The sequence below is a fragment of the Phocoena phocoena genome, chromosome 11, assembly GCF_963924675.1.
Source record: "Phocoena phocoena chromosome 11, mPhoPho1.1, whole genome shotgun sequence".
NCBI lineage: Eukaryota > Metazoa > Chordata > Mammalia > Artiodactyla > Phocoenidae > Phocoena > Phocoena phocoena.
In genome coordinates, this window is record NC_089229.1 from 19,530,396 (window position 1) to 19,551,734 (window position 21,339).

The following is a 21,339-nucleotide window of genomic DNA, read 5'->3' on the forward strand; positions in this document are numbered from 1 at the left end:
TAATATACTGCAGAGATGGCATTGCAGATTAGTGGAGACAGGATGAATTATTCAAGAAATATATAAGGACATAAAAAGAAAAAAGGTCATGAAGAACCTAGGGGCAAGACGGGAATAAAGACACAGACCTACTAGAGAATGGACTTGAGGACACGGGGAGGGGGAAGGGTAAGCTGGGACAAAGTGAGAGAGTGGCATGGACATAGATACACTACCAAATGTAAAACAGATAGCTAGTGGAAAGCAGCCACATAGCACAGGGAGATCAGCTCGGTGCTTTGTGATCACCTAGAGGAGTGGGATAGGGAGGCTTGGAGGGAGGGAGACACAAGTGGGAAGAGCTATGGGGATATATGTATATGTATAACTGATTCACTTTGTTATAAAGCAGAAACTAACACACCACTGTAAAGCAACTATACTCCAATAAAGATGTTAAAAAAAAAGAAATATATAAGGACATTTGGAAAAGTTAAAATTTCTTTCTCACACACAAGATTCTAGATGAATTAAAAATTTAAATGTGAAAGTCAAAACACTTAAACTTTTAGAATATATAGAAGTATGATAATGACCTCAGGGTTTGGAAGGATTTCCAAATAACATAAATACTAACCATAAAAAGAAAAAAAAAGAAATTTAAACATTAAAATTAAGGAGTTTAGTTCACCAAAAGACACCATGAAGCAGTTCAAAAGATAAGAAATGTGAGAAAAAATACAATATTTTAAACATATACAACTAACAAAGAATTAATATCCAGCATATATAAAGAACTCCCATGAATCAACAAGAAAAACCCAAACAATCTGATAGAGAAATAGACAAATTTTTCTTTAAAAGGCATTTTACTTAAGCATATGAAAAGGCATCCTACGTCTTTGGTAATTAGAGAAATAAACATTAAAAGCACAAAAAGATACCCAAGTGTTAACTAGAACCTGGAGCAGTAAGAACTCTCATAACCTGCAGGTGGGAGTTTAAATTGGTTACTACTATTCTGTAACCATTTTGGCATTAATAAAGCTGAAATGTACATACTCCAAGACCCAGCAATTCCATAACTAGAAATATACCCTAGAAAAACTATTGCACATATATACCAGAAGACATACACAAGAATGTATTCTCTTACTCTACAGGGCCAACATTACAAATTAACTCTGAAATGTTTAATTAAAAATCATACAACATACTCATTATCCAAAATTAACATTTATGGAGCACATAAATATTCTCTTCATGGACTTCTTATTCATTAATTGCTAAACTCATTAATAAATATCAGTAATACCCTTTTGTAAATATAGAGATAAAACACACCTGACAGGTCAATTTTAGATATAACATGAATGACTTTTTGTTCATACTGACAGGCATATATACTTTAAATACCAAAGGCTATTCCGAGCATTTATGGAAAAAATTCTTTCTGAAGATTATTTCCACTTAATCAGGATTAAATGTAGTTAAACTTTGACGCTTATTATCCTGAGTGAAAGAAATAACTTTAGTTTTAATATTTTACTTAATCAGAAAATAAACAGAAGGGAACAATATGAATAAACAAGAATATGGAGAGCCTGATGTCCTGTGGTCTTTCTTAATAACAACCCATTTTCAAGAGACTATAATCTCAACAGAAGCTCTCTACCAAGGATCTTAATCAGATTCTGAGAAAATTCACACTCAAAATAAACAATATGCCACTAAAACCCAAACAGTGTAAGTATTAGCAGCTATACAAAAAGTTAGCTTCTATCTAATGAGTCATTTTTAAAATGACGAAAGTCTAAGTCTTTCAAGTGCTTTCTATTCAAGCTGGAAAATATATAAAGGTAGGAATCATTTACAAAGCAGGTTGAGAAATTTTACTTCATTTTACACATCCTTGTTTGACTCCATGCAAACATCAAACTAAGAATGGCAAAAATGAGTTTCTCTTCCTACATATTAATACTAACTTTTTCTTTGCTTTCTCAAGGTGTTTCACCTTCAGCCTCCAAGTCAATAAGAAATTTAGAAGATGACATGGTATTTAAAACACTGAGGTTGGGGAAAGCCTTTCAGAAGGAAGATACTGAAGAAAAATCAATTGTTGTTCCTTCCCCGGAGGAATATAAAAATGATGAGAGCAATTTCATGAATGATGAGGAAAACAAAAATTCAAAGGTAAGTGGCAATGTGACTTATCCTTTATTTCAGTGGAAATTTGAATGATGTTTATGAATCCTTTGGAAGTAAAGTCGATACTTTTATAAGCAGAAGTATGTGAAAAAAGTCACAATATGCATTAGGACAATTGATCAAATTTCCTACATACCAGGTTGTTCTTCTGGAAAATTCTGGAAAACATCTCTTATTCAAAAGGTTTTTATTCCCTGAAAACCTTGTATCTAAAATATTTTTTAGAGTCAAAACAGTGTAGAGCATCTTTGATCAATAAGAATATTACACAATTGTATCATAGTTCTATTCCCAATAAGACAGCTAAAACACAAATCAACCTTTTCTTTACAGAATGCAGGTTCCAAACACAATTTCTTAAATAATGGTCTGCCACTGAATCTGGCTATAAAACCTTATCTTGCACTAAAAGGATCTGTAGCTTTTCCAGCTGAGAATGAAGTTCAAAATACTGAATCAATACAAGAAAAGAGAGAAATTGCAGATGAAGAAAACTCAGCTAAATTTCCTATAGGAAGGAGAGATTTTGACAGTGAGTAGTCTTTTTAAAATTCAATTCTTATATCTTAATATCATAAAATAGAAATCTGAGTTTAATTGAATTTGGGTCCAATCACAACAAAATCAAACAGACCATGGTTCAATTTACTTGATTTTAAGTGACCCCTGCAAAAGATGTGAAATTAAAAAGTATTTAATTGGTTACTATAATTAGTTATTAGTTACTATAATTTTGATTTACTGAGAATTAGCTATACTAGATCCATTCTTTCACTTCTAATCAATTTTGTGTGATACTAGTCCTTTAAACAATTTAAGCTTTTTTTTCCTTCAGTGCTCAGGTGTATGCTGGGAAGAGTCTATCGACCTTGCTGGCAAGTCTGATACCTGTTGGTCCACATCATCATTTCAGAAGAAAACAAAATCATTTAATTGCCTGTGGGGAAAAAAGCCCTTAATGTTACTATGACTTGTATTATTTTAAATGTCTGTTTTCAAAGAAAGTAGTATTAAGATATACCTAAATGATATGCTTTACCTGTGCATTAAACTTTGTGAATATTCTGCATAATTACGACTTACTAGTATTTTTTAAACAATGCTTAACATGCTAACCTTACATACACTGCAGACCAAAATAATAAAGCACCATAATTTACACCTTGATCTCTTAAAAATTAAGTAGATGGGGGCTTCCCTGGTGGCGCAGTGGTTGAGAGTCCGCCTGACGATGCAGGGGACACGGGTTCATACTCCAGTCCGGGAAGATCCCACATGCCACGGAGCGGCTGGGCCCGTGAGCCATGGCCGCTGAGCCTGCGCGTCCAGAGCCTGTGCTCCGCAACGGGAGAGGCCACAACAGTGAGAGGCCCGCATACCACACAAAAAACAAAAAAAAAATTAAGCAGATGCCTTTGGTGAATGTTTTTATATATACATAAACCTAAAGAACATAAAAGACAAATTCATAGTCTAAAAAACTGAGTTAACTTTGTCTGGCCAGTAATCAATTTGTTCTTGGCGGTACATTTGTTGCTTTTTGCAGCTCTAACTAGTTTGCCATCTAATTTACTCTGCAAATCTTTTGATGCCTTAGGTATCTTAACATTTTTGTGTTGAGGTGGTTCGTTTCCATTATCACAGAGAATATTTTCATCATCCAAATCCACCTGTTTCCTTTTTGAGCCTTTATTTCCTGTCAGACTAATTGATTTTCTTGCCACTTTTTCATTTTTACTTCTGTCCAGATGAACATTTCCAGAACTTGTTCCAATTGTTGGTCTTCCAACAGATGAATTTACACCTCCTGTTATGCAAGATGAAAAGAGGAAAGAAATTATATAATACTTAAAATTATTACACATGAGAATTTTACAAAAAACTTTTTAAATGGCTAAAGAATATTTTTAAATTTATGATTTACAATCAAATAATGATATAAATTACATGATGAACAAATACAGCTATATTACTATCACATTTCTTTGCATTTTACCATATCACTTTTCATCCCTACAAACAATAAATTTGCTTTGTCTGAATGCATAACACTTAATCCTTAAATGCTGCAAGTTATTTCTTAAATACATTTAGTTAAATCAAACTGAGTCCTATTCCTATACATATATTTGTACTTAGATATAACTTTTTAAATAAACTCAGGTCTATAAAAATATAAACCTTTACATTGCAAAAAAAATCTAGTTTTACTTAAGTTAAAACCAATTAGTACACTAGAATTGAATTGTTATTAAATTGCTCAAATAAGGTCAATTACCAGAATGGTCATTTTCCATGTGAAGAACACACAAAGGCTTTGATGCTGAATTAACACTATTCCACTTATCCTTGCTTATCATGCAGTCATCTTTGTAAGTACAAGCAAACTGAGATCTAATTAAGGTTTGCTTCATCTGGTAACAGGAAAAAAGGAGAAAATACACAATTTATCCTTTATTTTTATTTAGTTTTTCATCTAGACAGAAATATACTCTGTAGTCACTGAGGTATCATAAAAATTTCCCTTAAATATTTCATTATCTGTGGGAACTTTTAATCCTTGATGTTTCATAGTTTGCAAACTCATTCACTGCTACAATCAGCATTTTTGTTCTTTTCAGTAATACCAGCTTTGTGTATGTTTTTGATAATTTTTGTAAAAGCTTAGGCAAATCAATTATAAACTCTTCAAAGGCCTTTGTTACACCTTCCTATGTCTGAGATGCTTTAGAAAGTGGTCTTATTATGTTTAATAATGATATACATGATATATGTAATCCTAGAAAAATACAAGTTTTCAATCTTAAAGAATTACAGGGTACAACTCTTTTAGGAAAAAATAGCATATGGAATTCAAGAAATTAGAGAAATTAAGGAAGGGAGAAATGTTAGGATAAAAAAGAAAAATAAGAGAAGGTGAAAGAAACAAAGATAGGAAACTAACAAAGAAGGTGAAAGATAAAACAAAGTGGTGAATGAAAGGCATTATTTAATTAAAAACATGAATATTTAGGGCTTCCCTGGTGGCCCAGTGGTTGAGAGTCCGCCTGCCGATGCAGGGGATGCGGGTTCGTGCCCCGGTTCGGGAGGACCCCACATGCTGCGGAGCAGCTGGGCCCGTGAACCATGGCCGCTGAGCCTGCGCGTCCGGAGCCTGTGCTCCGCGACGGGAGAGGCCACAGCAGTGAGAGGCCCGCGTAACGCAAAAAACAAAACAAAACATGAATATTTAGAAAATTAAGAAATATGATTTGATTATATCATTCTAAGAAGATGTGACCAAGGAATTTAATAGTTGAGTATTCAAAGTATACTCCTGTAATTATCTTCAAACATGACAAATAGGAGAAAATTAGAAAGCTAAATTTAATTCTTAAGCACCATGCCAAGAAAGTATTTTTGGAAATGTATTCTGCAAACATAAAACCAGTGGCTGTTTTAGGGAGAGAACTTAATTTCAGAACAAAAGTAATCTACACAGATAATGCAAATTTCAACAATTGCAGCTGCTGTGTAATGCCATTTGGTTATAGTAGGGAGATTTCTCCAAATAATTAGAAATCATCTCAAATCTTTTTCAGAAACAGACAAAGCTTATTTCAAATACATGATTAAATAAAGAGGACTTCAACAATTCAAAAATTAATACTTCAAAGTATAACTACATTATGCTGAATAATACTCACAGAGCATGTATTGATACAGTTCACGAAGTCTAAAACAGCATGACTTTACATTATATATTCAGTAATTATACACTATGCTATATATTCAGAACGATAACTACATTAACCCACTCAGATGTTTGCAAAGATAACAGCAGTGAAATCCACTGACTATATTTTAGAAGAAATCAGAATAGTCTCCAGTCCAGCTGCTCCATAAATCAAGTTTTCTCAGGATGACAAATTTTATATCTTTCTGAGTAATGGTGTCTATGAGAGACTGTAACTCCCAGAGGACTAAAAATTATATTTAATTTGCTTGAAGAAGTAGACAATTAGAATTTATCTTCCATTTAAGCACAAAAATACACAAAATTGAAAAAAATGTGAAAATGTAAAAGATGAAAAACTATTTTTTTTAGAAGTGAAATACAGTAGGCTCTTGATAATGAATGGAGCTACAGCCCAATATCTTCATGAATCCACATGAATGCAACTACTATTATATATTTTCTACCATGAGATGCCCTAAAATATAACTGAAGGTTTTAACTAGGCCTTTTTGGATTTTATTAATTCCATAAGTAGAGAATTAAAACAATTAATAAAGCCATTAAAATAAATTTTGTTAATAAAATAAACTTTATATTATATTACATCATATCATCACTGTAGTAAATTATCCAAAAACATTTATTTCCATCTACAAAACCAATACTAGCTGCTGACATCTTTTTATACGTTTCTTTCATTTCGCCAGTTACTACTTATAGAAAATTATAAACTTATTGCTTACAGAGAGTTATAAAGAGTATGGTAAGGCCATGAAAGTAAATGGATGCTAAGTGGCTGGCAAGGATCACTCCCATAATATCCAGATAGTGATGGCACCTACAGGTGGCTTGGGGGACTAGAGCCTCCCACCACAAAACCTTCATCAGTACCACTCATAAAGCACTCTAAATAAAAATACAATAATTATTTAATACAGACAACTGATGTTTTCTCAATCTCATGCTGCATGTGAATAAAAATTTCTTTAGAAAGTTGGCATTTTTATTAATTTTAAACATACATCTGAGTAAAAAGCTTTCTTTGCTATGTAAATACAGTCGCAAAATAAGTTCAATAAACCCTCCTAACAGCTAGATTTCTTCTCCTTAGGCCCCCCATAGAGAACTTCTCTAGCCCTTAGTGACAGTAGGGCAGTTTCAGAAAACTAGAGTTAGAAGGAAATTCTTAAAATACTGATTATGGGTTGAGATGTGAAAGAAAATCAGTTAACCACTATATTTACCATGAAAAATATTATTTATAAACGTATCAAAACACAAGAGAGAACCACAATGGTTCTATGGCAATCTTGGAATACTTATATCCAAAAGTAATAACCGAGAGTAGTTATATTGAGGGTGTTTTTTTTCTTTTTTGTAAAAGATTATATGTGTGTTTTTTCCCTGCCCTGTACAAAGATCTTTTTTATCAATTACCACTTATTAAGTTCCAACTATGTGACAGGCACACAGTATACTAAAGAGATTACTAGGATGGCTTCCATAATCACAAAGACATTCTACTTATAAAATTTGCTGTTGACACACAGCTGGAAGAAATAATAAATAAATTGGATAATAGAATCAAGATTGAAAAGATCTCAGAAGGCTAGAACCATAAGTAGAAAATAATAAGATGAAAATGAATGAGGATAAACAAAGTCCTGTATTTAAGTTCAAAATATCAATTACAGATGTACAGGATGAGGAGAACCTGACTTAAAAACAACATATGAAATAAAGACCTAGAGATTTTAACTGATCATGAACTTGACTGGAGCCAACAATGTGATGTCCAACTAAGAAACCCGCACAAAGAAACAAGATGATGTGATGGAAAAGGCATCAGATTTGTGGTCAAAAGACCTGGCTTCTAATACTGGCCCTATCACTTACTAAGTAGATGATCTTGGGTAAACCTCTAAACCTCTCACTTATCCACATATAAATGGGAATATTTACCTCATAGAGTTGTGAGGATTAAATGAAGTTAAAAATATGAAACAGCTATGTAACTCTAAAGATATATGTAGATACTATACAGTTATTAATGTAGTAACATATAAAGAAAGTACTCCTATAGAGTAAGAAATCTGTTGAATTAGGTTTCTCAGGACCTGGCCAACCCTAAAATGATTCTAGGAATGCAGCTCAAAAAATGAACTTACAATCAGCTTCTTCATTTTGGTTATTAAAACAATACAAGCTACATTGACTTGTATTTATAACTTAAAAGAGATTGCTTTTCCTTTGTTCATAAAAGTTGAATTTTTCTGCACAAGATTAGTGGCTACATAGAATTGAGATTACTTCCTGTTGCAAATCTTCCAAATCTCTCTGTGTATTTGATTTGGAATCACAAATAAGCAAAACAATTCCCTTTTGAAAGTGCTTTTGAAGTACTTAACAACTAAGAATAATGTCCAGATTCATACATGGCTGTTAAAATCATTTTATGTTCAAGTCACATGAGAGAAAAAGATTCAAAGTTTTCCTTTGTAGAGTGAATTCCCCCCTTTGGAAAGATTTCTATCCACAGTAAAATTGCAATGAACTTCAAACTTGCCAAGAATTGGAAAAGTCCTTTTGCCACAAGCTCTTTTTAAATTGAAATTATTAGTAGGTTCCCAGTTTGAGGAAAATAGTACTTCACATAGGAAAGCCTGACTCCAGTTAAATTAAGACAAATGAGTCAAAATATTGAAAAGTCACAGAAACTCTCAGTTAGCTGTATTAATAAGAAAATGAAATTTCTAAGCCCCCATTATAGCGGGGGCTATAAATTTTATCAACAAGTTTGGAAAAAGAAATTACTCAACATACCTATTAAATATATAACTAAAATAAATATTCAAAATTCACCTTTTCATTCTTACATTATCACATTTTCAAAAGAACAGAGATTTGCTATTCTTAATGGCATATGAATTTGTAAGTATATCAAATGATGACTATTATAATTACTATGCCTTCGTTTACACTTTGGAAACAGCATAAATTTTGAAGTCTTACACCTGAATACAACCACTGTTCTGTTACTTACTAGGTATATGGTCTGGAAAATAATGCCTTCTAGATTTCAACAAGGATTAATTGGAATGAGGGATATAAAATACCTAGTATAACACTTGACACTTAGGAGGTACGCAATAAATCCCAACCTCATTACTTCAGCCAAAACAAGTTCAAATTTTAGTTCAGACTAATACAAACATCCCATTTTCATTCTAATGAAAAATGCTGCTCATTCCCTTAAAGCCTTTGCTTAATGTCACCTTCTCAAAGAGACCTGTACTGATCGTTCCCTTTAAAACCAAAACACACACAAAGGAACACACTCTTCTTACCCCCCTCCCCAACTTTATTTCCTGCCATAGCACTGATAACCTTCTAATATACCATATAATTCACTTGTTTGTTTTGTTTATTATCTGCCTCTCCCAACTAAAAGGTAAGCTCCATGAACAAAACCTTAGTTTGCCAACTGATGGCCTGCTCTGGCCCTCTTCATCACGCCGGGTGAGGAATAAGTCCACAGGGACTTGGATATGCCCACTAGGAGACTATGATTCCCTTTTAGATCCTGTTCCAAGAACCTGGCACCCCAGAATTCCCTGCTTAAACTGCCTAGGCACTGGGCCAGCACTGGCCTCTTCCTTTAGGAAGGGCTGATTGTTTATGACAAGGGTGACAGGGAGCGGGATGTATACATTTCTGGGTGGAGTGTGTCTAACAGTATGGAACAGAACTAGCATTAAAAGGACTGCGGGGGTAGACCAGGGGTTTCCATTTATGTTCTTCCACCCTAGTCCCACAAATATTGGGGGACAACTTGCCCATCAGGGCAGGGGTTTTTGTCTGTTTTGCTTGCTGATATATTTACAGTGCCTAGGACAGAGCCCGGTATCCAGTAGGCATTTAATACATGTTTGCTGAGTGCATTAATTAAGTAAAATTATAACACACTCTAACAGGTGTATGCGAGCAGAAGGTATGAGGGAACAGAAACCAAGAGTAAGCAAAAGCTTGGAGGTAGAAAGAGATGTATGGAGAGTAAAGAAACCACAGCACACAGAAATGAGAGAAGTAGACTGGTAAAGAACATTTAAAGCACCCTAAGGGCAAAAGCTCTGATATATCAATAGAAAAACATGTACAGAGTAAACTACTCTGTTCAATAGAGTAAGAAAACCATTTGGTACAGAAACAAGAGAGAGGTATACACACAAAGTTACATCACATTTAAGTACAGAGAACCATGCAGCTGAAGTCCTTAAGCCCCATTATATCCACCATTACTTTCAAGTTCTTAAATATTCCACCTTTCTTAGGTTCTCATGCACATATCCTTACAATAAGCCCCACAAAAAGTAACTGTTCCTTAAAACCACAAAAGCCACACCTTCCTTAACCTTGCCCCACATTATTTATTCACTTATTTTGTTCACTATGGAATGCACAGCCTCTTTATACTAGCTAAGACAATCTTATACTTTTTCATCAGTTGTTTGCTCCACCTGCAATGCTCTCTTCCATCCTCTCTCCCTATTTAAATCCTATTTATTCTAATCTCTCATGGTCAGAGCACCATTTCCTCTACTTATTATGGGTTTTCAGTTATTGCATTTGTGTGTATCTTTAATCCACTAGAAATGCAACTGTTTAATATGCTGGCCATATGTAGCTAATTAATTAAAATTAAATAGAATTAAAAATCGAGTTCCTCAGTTGCAGTACCACATTTCAAGTGCTCAAAAGTCACACGTGGCTAGCACCTACAGTACTGGATAGCACAAATTACAGAACATTTCCACAGAAGTTCTACTGGAGAACACTGCTCTGGAAAGAAGCTTTACAATCTATGTCCTGTGTGTGTGTGTGGCACATACATGAAAGGCAGATGGATTTTCAAAGGACTCAGGGACATTTTTTAGTTTGCTAGGTCCATAATATTGGAACACATACGCAACTGTACATTATTAAAGGAAACCACACATCTGTTCCTCACATCTTCTAACTACTACCTGATGTGAAAGGACCAATTAAGCTTTGGAAAATATTACAATCATTATATCTTCAAATACTATTTCAATCCTATTTTCTCCTCTTGTTCTGAGGATCCAGTTAGGCATATGTTAGACATTTTCTGTGTCCTACTCTTCTCTTCTGCTTTTTTATTCTTTATTCTCTCTTTGCTTTAGTTTGGACTTTTTTCTAATGACCTATCTTCATGTCCACTATGCTACCTAATGCTATGTCTGGTCTACTATTAAATTCACCTAGGGACTTCCCTGATGGTCCAGTGGTTAAGACTTCGCCTTTGAATGCACGGAGTGCGGGTTCAACTCCTGGTTGGGAAGCTAAGATCCCACATGCCTCGGGGCCAAAAAAAAAAAAAAAAACCCATAATAAAGAAGCAATATTGTAACAAATTCAATAAAGACTTTAAAAATGGTCCACATCAAAAAATCTTTAAAATAAATAAATTCACCTAATAAATTATTAATTTTAGATAATGTTTTTATAGTTCTGCAATGTCCATTTGGTTCTGATTTAAAATTTTTGATTCTTGGGAGTTCCTGGTGGTCTAGTGGTTAGGATTTGGCAATTTAACTGCCATGGCCCAGGTTCAATCCCTGGTCAGGGAACTGAGATCCCGCAAGCTGTGCACCTTGCCAAAAAGTAAAAAAATTGATTCTCTGTTGGAATTTCCCAATTTTTCATCCATTTTGCCCTTTTCCTTTAATTACCTTTTTTTTTTTTTTTTTTTTGCGGTACACCGGCCTCACTGCTGTGGCCTCTCCCGCCGCAGAGCACAGGCTCTGGACGCGCAGGCCCAGCGGCCACGGCCCACGGGCCCAGCCGCTCCGCGGCACATGGGATCCTCCCAGACCGCGGCACGAACCTGCATCCCCGGCATCGGCAGGCGGACTCCCAACCACTGCACCACCAGGGAAGCCTAATTACCTTTAAATGTTAAAAAAAAAAATTTAATTCCTTGTCAGCTGATCCCAGTAGCTGGGTCATTTGTGAGTCTGCCTCTATTGTTAGTTTTTTCTCTTGATTAAAGGACAAGTCTTCCTGTCTCTTCTCATGTCCAGTATATAAAGGAACTATAGAGGCTCCAGATGAAACCTTCTATCAAGGGTTTCCTTTGTCTCTGTTAGGCAGACACAGAGAGGGGCTGATAACCGCAATGCCGACAGGGACTGACCTGAGTCAAAGCTGGGTTGCAGTTGTCATAACTCATATTTGACTTCTGGTTCTTAACCTCTCCTTCGGGAATGTCCCTCCCAAGCTTTCAACTGAGAGCCTTGTGGATCTCTATCATCTCTGACCTGAAAGTCTGGGGGATTCAGTCTGTCTTCCAAAGGTTTTTACATTGTATTCTTCGGGCTCCCAACCCACTTCATTTCCAAACGTGGCAAATATCTTGAGAAGGCAACAGCCATGCGTTTCAGCCAGGTCACACTCCTCAAGAGGAGCCTTGTCTTCTGAGCTACTGCAAGACTACAGGTGATTTTAGTATACTGGATTGAGGTTCCTTAACCTCCCACTCAGCTCCAAAATTCAGCATAGGTGCCGCAGGTAAAAATAACTGTGCATTCAGGGCCCCAAAGTTTCCAAATTGTTGCCAGCCCCTCGAGACATCAAAATATTTGTTAGTTCCTCTGTCAGTGAGTTTCTTTACATGGGCCAAGATCAATCCTTGGCTCATACCCAAAATTGGAAAAATAATCCCAGGGAAGAAAACTCTGATAATAGTCTGTTCACCTCAGAAGAACTTTACCCTCTCCAGATTTTTAGTTTATTTAAACTGTTTTGCTTACATAGCTTTCTTATGTCTTTTAAAATATTTTCCCCAACTTATCTGCCTTTTATTTTGTTATTGTAGCAGAAATGGTATTTTGCCATGATCTACTACATCCTAGTTAGAAACAGAAGCCTCCAAGCCTGTGAGTGGTTTCTTGATTCTGTTTCCTCCTTATTTGACAGCATTTTACTTGCTCCTCAGTTACATGTTGAAGGCTGCATATTTTCTGTTATCCCCCATTTTTCTGTAGCCTGAAGGAGGCAGGCTGGAGCCTGGAGGCAAAAGTAACATTCAGTTGAGGAGATAGGCAATCTGAAAAAATTTCTGGGTTGGTTCCTCACTTTCTTCTAAGAATTTATTGTGTATTATATGTACCATAAAAAGTCCCTCTATTTAGAGGCTGTATTTCATTCAAATGCAAGGGGATCATTTGGATAATTTCCACAATTCAGTATGCAGCACTAGAGCCTTCACTGTGTCAATGTGTAAATCCCAGAGTTCATTCTCCACATTACTATGTAGTTGCCACTTCTACTATTTCTCTAAAAAGAAAAAAAAAAGAACACACAGTTGGCTTCTCAGTTTTGGAAATATTTTAGTGATAATTCTCAGGACTTTGTCAACTCACTAGCACACTATGTGGAGACTGGGGCTAGATTAAGTTGCTAAATCATGTTGTGCCTTTTCCCTCTGAAATCTTTCCTTCCTTGGCCATCGTTTCTGAAGTTTATTGTATCCAATCAAATTATTTTCTGTTGTTTGCTCTTGGTGAATATTTTTGCTAGTTATTGCTATTTTGTACTCATTTTAAGTATTAGGGGAAAGAAATTCTAATTGAACTCAATATACCATTTTATATGGATATACTCAGTTTTGGAATACCCTAAAGGTTAAACATGGATGTCTAATTTTCCAACACCATGAGCATTGTACTGCCTGGCTGCTTATAATAGGTACCAGAGTTAGAGCCAGTCTATTTTTTCCAACTACCTATGTCCTAATTTTCACTGTCCCAACTATGTCAACTTTTAAAGATCTAGCATTTTTCTGATCCACTGACAAGTTATTAAGTTAGTTAACAGTGATGATTATTCGGACATACATATAATACGGAGGAAAACACTAGACTCAGAATAAGGAAAAAGATATGTATATACAACTTTTCAGTTGTGTCTGAAAAGCAAAATATGGCTAAATCAAGCTGGAAGGAATAAAACTAATTAATTTACAGGGACTTAAGAAGGTAAATGTCTCCTGGAAAGATCTTATAATAAAAAGGTATGAAGGTACTTGTATAAATCGCTTGGAAACTGGGGTAAGAATGGGAAGAAAGCATTCTCTAAAGGCTCCTACCAAACCCATAAAGGTTCAGGAAGAACCTTCTAATTTCCTTCCCAGGGGAATTTATTTGACCATCATAGACAATTTTCCAAATAAGCTACAGTAGAAAATAAAACTTGAGCATTTCAAATGAGTTAATGAACACTTTCCAAAGTGGTTTCATAGGATTTGGGGATCAGGAGTGCCTATTTCTATTTATGAACAAGGAAATGAAAATCCAAGAAAAGTTAATTTGCCCCAAATAATAATGACATGGATATTTCACAATCAAGTATGATCTACAACATCAAAATTCTAAGTTCTCTAACAGTATCTACCTTTGTCTTTCCAAGACAGTTTTTCAAGTGTAGATCATATATCCTTTCCATGATAAAAAAGAGAATTAAATGCCAAAAGAGAAAAAGTAACAGGATAATAAGGTAACAAGCTGTTAAACTACTTTCCCATAGTTACTTAGTACTAAATATTAGCAGCATTTTTTGTTATTCCAGCAAGTACTCGATCTGGCCATGGTTCAGCTGTATACCTGGCTAAACCAATTACTTTCACACTTTGCTTTCATAAAGAGTACTGTACTATAAAATATAACCAAAAACACCAATTCCTTCCTTTCTCTATTGCCATTTAGTTTCAGAGCTACGTGGAGTAAGCCAGCTCCACTATTAAGTAACAGAAGCAATGTAATTATAGTCTTATTAGTATTTATCCATGGCTTTGCACAATGGCATAAAATATTTCCTGGTAGTTATGATATCTTGGATAAGGTGCTTTCTCAAGGATTTTGATCTCCTCATCTATAAATGAGACTGGATCAGATACCGTCTCTTCTACCTCCCAAAACTTTACAAATTGGTTCATAAATTTTACAGTAATTAGTTGACTCTTACCAATTTCTAAAAACACCTTCTCATTATTCAGACAGATCTTTTCATTTTGATTTACTTAGTTTAACAAAATATCCCAATGATCTTTATTTTTTTACTTTTTACTTGAATTTATTACATATAGAAGATTTCATAGGAAGATAACTTTTATCGTTAATCTATTAGGTTCCAGACAATTTTCTAAGTAGTTTACAGATATCTACTTCACTGTTTAATGATATTACTTGAATTTTTTTTTAACATCTTTATTGGAGTATAATTGCTTTACAATGTTGTGTTAGTTTCTGCTGTATAACAAAGTAAATCAGCTATATGTATACATATATCCCCATATCCCCTTCCTCTTGCATCTCCCAATGATTTTTAAATGAAAATATTAAAGTTTGTCAGTAGCCATAGCAGGGAAAAAATAAAGAATTTGTTACATTTCCGTTTCTAATCAAGTCCAAAGGATAGATGTTTTTTTTCAAAAATCTTACACCTCGACTACAAGTACTTAGGTTAATATAACAAAGAATTGACAAGTTTTTTCACAGAAAAATTATATAAAAATCAATGATGTATTCCATAGATGTTAACTACTAACAGCTACTAATAACCAATAGGAAGATAAGACTTATTAATCTAAATAAACTAAATGGATTTGGGGTATGTAGAAGAAACAGATAACTAAAGGCTTTGCTAATTGGGACTAACTTTCCAAATGGGAATATAAAGAACAAATTAGAGTTCTCAAAGTTATATCAAAAGATGAATAATTATTTGATAATTTAAGGATAATTGTAAATTTTACATGAAAATTTTGTTGAACAAATGAATGAATTCCCAACCATAGAACAGTGTCTGGCACATAGCAGATACCCAATAAATGTATGCTGAATAAATCAATGAGTTAAAAGCAAGCTTCTTTTTTGAAAAATAAGACCAAGAAAAATTTAAGTGCCTAAAAACATGTTACTGACTACTTATAGGCACAAATGTTTCAAATGAGAACTGGGATACTCAGTTCAAACCAAGTGAAAATATAAAGAATAGCTCTAGTCAATGAACAATGTGAAATGTTCTCCTTGTCTCAATCCAAAATCAATTATATTCTGCCATTATGTCTTCAGATGGGAACAAAACTGAAATTATATGGACTCTCAAGATTCAGTTGAAGATATTAGAAATGTAAATGAGAAAACCATCTCCTCTTTATTTTCCCCCTCATTCACTGAACACATATTTATTGAACACTTACCATAGCAGGTGCTTATTCATTTCCTTCTTTTAGGTCCAAGGTATTGAATAAACCAGAGACAGATTAGCCAAGATTGTATTAAAAGGAAAGTTTCTGTGTGTCAACTGTCATAACTTATTTTCCATTTAATCCCTATTGTTCCATGTATAATGTATGTTTATAATACCCAGCTCAGCTTTATATATTTATTCTTCTAAAAGTAAACCGATTTTTATCATTTTCATGACAGTATATTAAATTGTACCTTAATTGTTTTCTCTTGCACTGACATATGGATACGTTCCCTTAGGGGTTTCATCGATGAATTATTCACTTGTGTGGGAGATCTAGTCCAAAGAAAGCAAAAGTTTATAAACCAAAGTAGCTTTTAAACTAGTTTACACCTCTCCGCTATCCAAAAGCAGTTAGAGAATAAAAGTTTATTCTGAACAACTGAACCTAGTTGTTTACAATACTATTTAAAAGTGTGCATATTTCTATTCTGAGAGTTCTAAATACTAATAATTTGCTTAATTAATTAATTCAGCCACTAAATATTTGAGCTTCTACTATATGTAAGGCACTGTATACGACGTTGTGAAGAATAGAAAGTTCATTCATTCACTGGCTCTGAATTCAGGCATCTTGATCTAAGGAAGGGAAATAAGATATCCACATAACTAAAATTCAAAATAAAAAAGGACAGATGCCATGGCAGGAAAATTCAAAAGAGAAAAGCATAGTTTAGAAATAGGAGGGTCAGAGAAGACATGATAGAGAAGGAGACACTGGCAATTTGGAGCCAAACATGGATTCCTCAGTAAATTCCTTTTTAGCTTAATAGAGCCAAAGTCATAACCCCTTTGTGTCAAAAGACCATTACATAAGAATAAAGGGGGCTCCCCTGGTGGCGCAGTGGTTAAGAATCCGCCTGCCAATGCAGGTGACATGGGTTCCAGCCCTGGTCCAGGAAGATCCCACATGCTGGGGAACAGCTAAGCCCGTGCGCCACAACTACTGAGCCTGCACTCTAGAGCCTGAGAGCCACAACTACTGAGCCTGTGTGCCACAACTACTGAAGCCCGTGTGCCTAGAGCCCATGCTCTGAAACAAGAGAAGCCACCGCAATGAGAAGCCCATGCACCGCAACAAAGAGTAGGCCCCGCTTGCCACAACTAGAGAAAGCCCGTGCGCAGCAATGAAGACCCAATGCAGTCAAAAATAAATTAATTAAATAAATAAATTTATTTTTTATAAAAAGAATAAAGGATAGTCTATTCTAAGAAAGACTAGTTTATAACCCTACATTGACTTACATTCATATACATTGTCCTTAATTTTATCATTTCAATGCAGACCATTAAAAATATACTTTAAAAAATATATATATATACTTTACCATGGACTGGTACTTGTCTGCACAATGACAACTGAAAATGCTAAGGTAACTATAAACGTGTTTGGCCACATAATTGAGTATAGAAAAATACCTCTTTAAAATGTATGTGGGGATTAATTTTATTTAGAAAATCCTACAAACACAAAATAACTTTCTCTAAGAAAATGACAGAATTCAATCTAAGAGAAAATCTAAATCATTTATATTTCTACCTAAAAGCAAACTTTGTTAAACAGAAGTAAGTTGACAGGAGGAAAAAAACAAAGGTTCATTTTCTTTATACTCTTTTCTGGGATTCCAACACAGGGTATAAGTAAATCATTGATAAAATAAATTTTCATTGCAAAGGAATTAGAAGACAACACTGAATGATAGAGCATTATAAAGTTTCTCTTTAAAGAGAAAAGATAGTGAAGCACAGGAGAGAGAGAGAGAGAGAAGGTAAAGCAATCATAGATAGATATGAACAATTTTAGACTAAAATCAGATTTCTAGAAAGTGGCTCAAGCAGAAAATAGAAAAGATCAAACAGGACAATTTTTTAAAAATCCTCCACAATGTAATAATACAATTTTAAACCGCTATTCTAAAATTTTAAATGTTTCTATAAATGAATGTTCATTAATTAAAAATACCACCAACTCAGTGTTTGACCGAATTGTTGTTAAAACTGGTGAGTATCAATGTCTTGCACAGAATACCAACAGTAATTTAGTATTTTCTCCATAATGCGATGAAGAACAAGTAAATGTCAATTCCAGTGTAAGTCTGGTGTATACCAACTCTCCTATTCTCAAGCAAAATAGCACAATCTTTGGAGCAGAGACCTCAGGTTCTGGAGAAAGACACCTTTGCTGCTTGCCAACTTAGACAAATTGCTTGCTATCTCTCTCAAGTCTCTAACTCTTCACTTATAAATTGGGGAGACACTGCTGTGAGGGCTGATATAAGTGAAAGCATTTAGCAAAGTTTTTGACACAAATATCTATGCAAATATTTCCACAGCAAAAAACAAGAACACAAAAACAAAAAACACCAGTCATACTCTCACAAAATACTTTTCTATATAACTCCCTCACATTCAAATGTTCAATCTCCCTTTAACTAACTTTTATATTTTCTCTTCATACTTTTCTGTAGTTCCCAAGCTTCCTAACCATAGCATGTATTTCTTTTATAACAAATGAGGTGTTTTTTTCAAAAATTTCCTTTATAGACTTAAGTTAATATTCACATACATATAACTTCCATATTACTTACCTAAAAAGTGTAAGAATAGAAGTTCCATTATGATGAATTGTGTTTTCATCATCATATAAAAGCTCTGCTTTGTTTTTGGTAGGAGCACTGGCTGCTTCTTCATCCAAAAGAACTAGTAAAGTTTTCACAGTATCTCTGCCACAGTATGCAGTGCCATGGTTTATGGCATGAGATTTTGGCTAGAACAGGAAACAGTTTCAAATAAATGTAACAATCACCCCAGCTGGGTCAATCAGCCACTCTTTTCCATTTCATGTGCTATTGTTCTTCCTCTTCTATTAAGCTATAAAAAAATCAGCCACGAGAAGTGGCTCTACAGCATGTGAGCCATAAGCCATAATAAAATCAATCTTATGAACTTCCAGAAGCACAAAAAATATAGAAAATAGTATCATCAAAGGAAGACATTAGATTTTGGTCAAAATAACATTAGTCTTTATAAGTCAGAAAGTTTAGCTACAATCTATGTGATCTCAGCCTCGTGACTTAACTTCTTTGTATACCGATATTTTTTCTCTCTTATACCAGAAGTGAGATTCTGGTGATCTGAATACCAACCCCACAGATGGCTGTAAAGATCTACTCAAATGCAAAAATAAAAAAACTAGTTGACCTTCATTCATTCAGTAATCACCCATAAGCACATACTAAGTCCCAAGAATTGCATTTGAAGCTAAGGCTACAAAGGTAAAAACTAGTGTCTCAAGGAACCCGTAGGCTCTTTTATAAAATAAATAAGTAACCAATAATGGCATTACAGAGTGCTAAGTGTTATTTCCTTTTTTTAAATTTATTTATTTATTTATTTTTGGCTGCATTGGGTGTTCGTTGCTGTGTGTGGGCTTTCTCTAGTTACAGCAAGTGGGGGCTACTCTTCGTTGGAGTGCGCAGGCTTCTCTTGTTGTGGAGCACCGGCTCTAGGCGTGCCGGCTTCAGTAGTTGTGGCACACAGGCTTAGTTGCTCCGCGGCATGTGGGATCTTTGCGGACCAGGGATCGAACTCGTGTCCCCTGCATTGGCAAGCGGATTCTTAACCATTGCGCTACCAGGGAAGTCCCCTAAGTGCTATTTCGAAGAGAATGTATAAATTGTGCAGTGGGAGCACACCCAAAGGTCATGATCAATTTACCCTGGGATCAAGGATGGCTTCATAGAGGAGACACAAAAGGTAAGAGAGAACATGGTATTTTCAGAGACTACATGGCATGAAATGGCTGAAGATCAGGGTAACAGACAGGGAGTCATGTGAGATGAGCCTGGGAAAGCATTGTATATCAGACAAAAAAGTTATAAGTCAATCTGTTACAAGGATAAAATCTCTTCCTTTATTAAGCAAGGAAATAAAATGATACTATTTACATTTTAGAAAAATGACAGCAACGATGGAAATGTGTAAAATATTTATATTCCAGGGTAAGACTGTTATTAAATCTGGAGACAGGACCACAAATTAAGAGACTGTAATAGTCCAGCTCAGAAATGAAGAAGGTAGTAGCAGTGAACTAAAATAGTAGCTGTGGAGATAAAGAAAAAGCAGATTAAAAGGGAAGAGCTGGAAAAACTTAGTAACTAGATAGGAGAATAGGGAAAATATATGATAAGATAATATTACACATAGACACACGTAAGAACAAACTCTGATGGCATTTCTGGCTGGGTTCATACCAACTAACCAGTTGTATGTGCTGTATACCTCTGGGAAAGTTGCTTAACCTCACTGTGCTTCAGTTAAATCATTGGTAAAATAGGGATGATGATAGTGCCTAACCCATAGGGTTGTTGGACATTGTGCTTAAATATCAGAGTCACCCTTTTGAGGACATCTATTATAGTTGTACCACTTTCCTCAGGTTTCATCAACATGGTCTTGGCCTCCTTTCTCTACTTGGCTGACTCAGGCTGCCAAGTGAACTGTAATGTATAGCTACACCAGAATTTTAACAAATTGCCTATCACAATCTAGTGCTTGACATATATTTTTCATTAGTACCCGAGAAGTCCATACTGTTTAATACTAACTTCATTGAGAATTACTGATTCGTATTTTTCAAAGATGTCTAATTTAGTTGAAAACATAAAATTAAGAACCAGGTTGTCTGCATCTTTATTTCTTGTGACAGGAAATGGGAGAGATTGGGCGCTCTTAATTATCTGAGCTGTGACAGTTCCTGATTTATACTTATAATAAAACCTGGTTGTCATTTGAGCCAAGCTGTCATAGGAAGTGTTAACACACATGAAATATGTGGGGAAATAACTCAGAATCTCCCCCACGTCCCGCCTTCAAGTTAAACTAAAAACACGCATTGTTATAGAAAATAGCTAAAAATAGTGACCGAGGGCTGCAGAAGAATAAGTGAATCATAAAAATTAAGCAAAAGTCTTTCTTCATACACGGGCTATCACAATTATACCTAATAAAAAGGGGATTTTGTTACCCGAACAATTAAACTGCAACAGATGAATTACTATAACACGTACTCCAAAATTCTGTTCTAGAACTAAAGACATGGTAGT

The 21,339-nt window shown here is 34.8% G+C and overlaps 2 protein-coding genes across 26 annotated transcripts in view; one reads left to right on the forward strand and one right to left on the reverse strand.

Annotated features, from left to right (window-relative positions):
- Nucleotides 1-1,888: 1,888 nt before the first annotated feature.
- On the forward strand, nucleotides 1,889-3,256 carry PMCH (pro-melanin concentrating hormone). Its single transcript, XM_065887854.1, has 3 exons — nucleotides 1,889-2,172; nucleotides 2,521-2,719; nucleotides 3,023-3,256. The coding sequence occupies exons 1-3, from the start codon at nucleotides 1,924-1,926 to the stop codon at nucleotides 3,070-3,072; spliced, it is 498 nt and encodes a 165-aa protein (XP_065743926.1). The 5' UTR covers nucleotides 1,889-1,923; the 3' UTR covers nucleotides 3,073-3,256.
- A 397-nt stretch (nucleotides 3,257-3,653) lies between these two features.
- PARPBP (PARP1 binding protein) overlaps nucleotides 3,654-21,339 on the reverse strand; it is a 79,992-nt gene continuing 62,306 nt past the window's right edge. For 9 of the 25 annotated variants that reach the window (XM_065887966.1, XM_065887961.1, XM_065887963.1 and 6 more), the window contains 4 exons: nucleotides 18,823-19,001; nucleotides 16,429-16,510; nucleotides 4,466-4,601; nucleotides 3,654-3,994 (listed from right to left, as the gene is read on the reverse strand). In XM_065887966.1, coding sequence (XP_065744038.1) covers nucleotides 3,654-3,994; nucleotides 4,466-4,601; nucleotides 16,429-16,510; nucleotides 18,823-19,001 — 738 coding nt within the window. The remainder of the gene's footprint in view (nucleotides 3,995-4,465; nucleotides 4,602-16,428; nucleotides 16,511-18,822; nucleotides 19,002-21,339) is intronic. The other 16 variants (XM_065887977.1, XM_065887975.1, XM_065887976.1 and 13 more) reach the window with 4 other exon arrangements.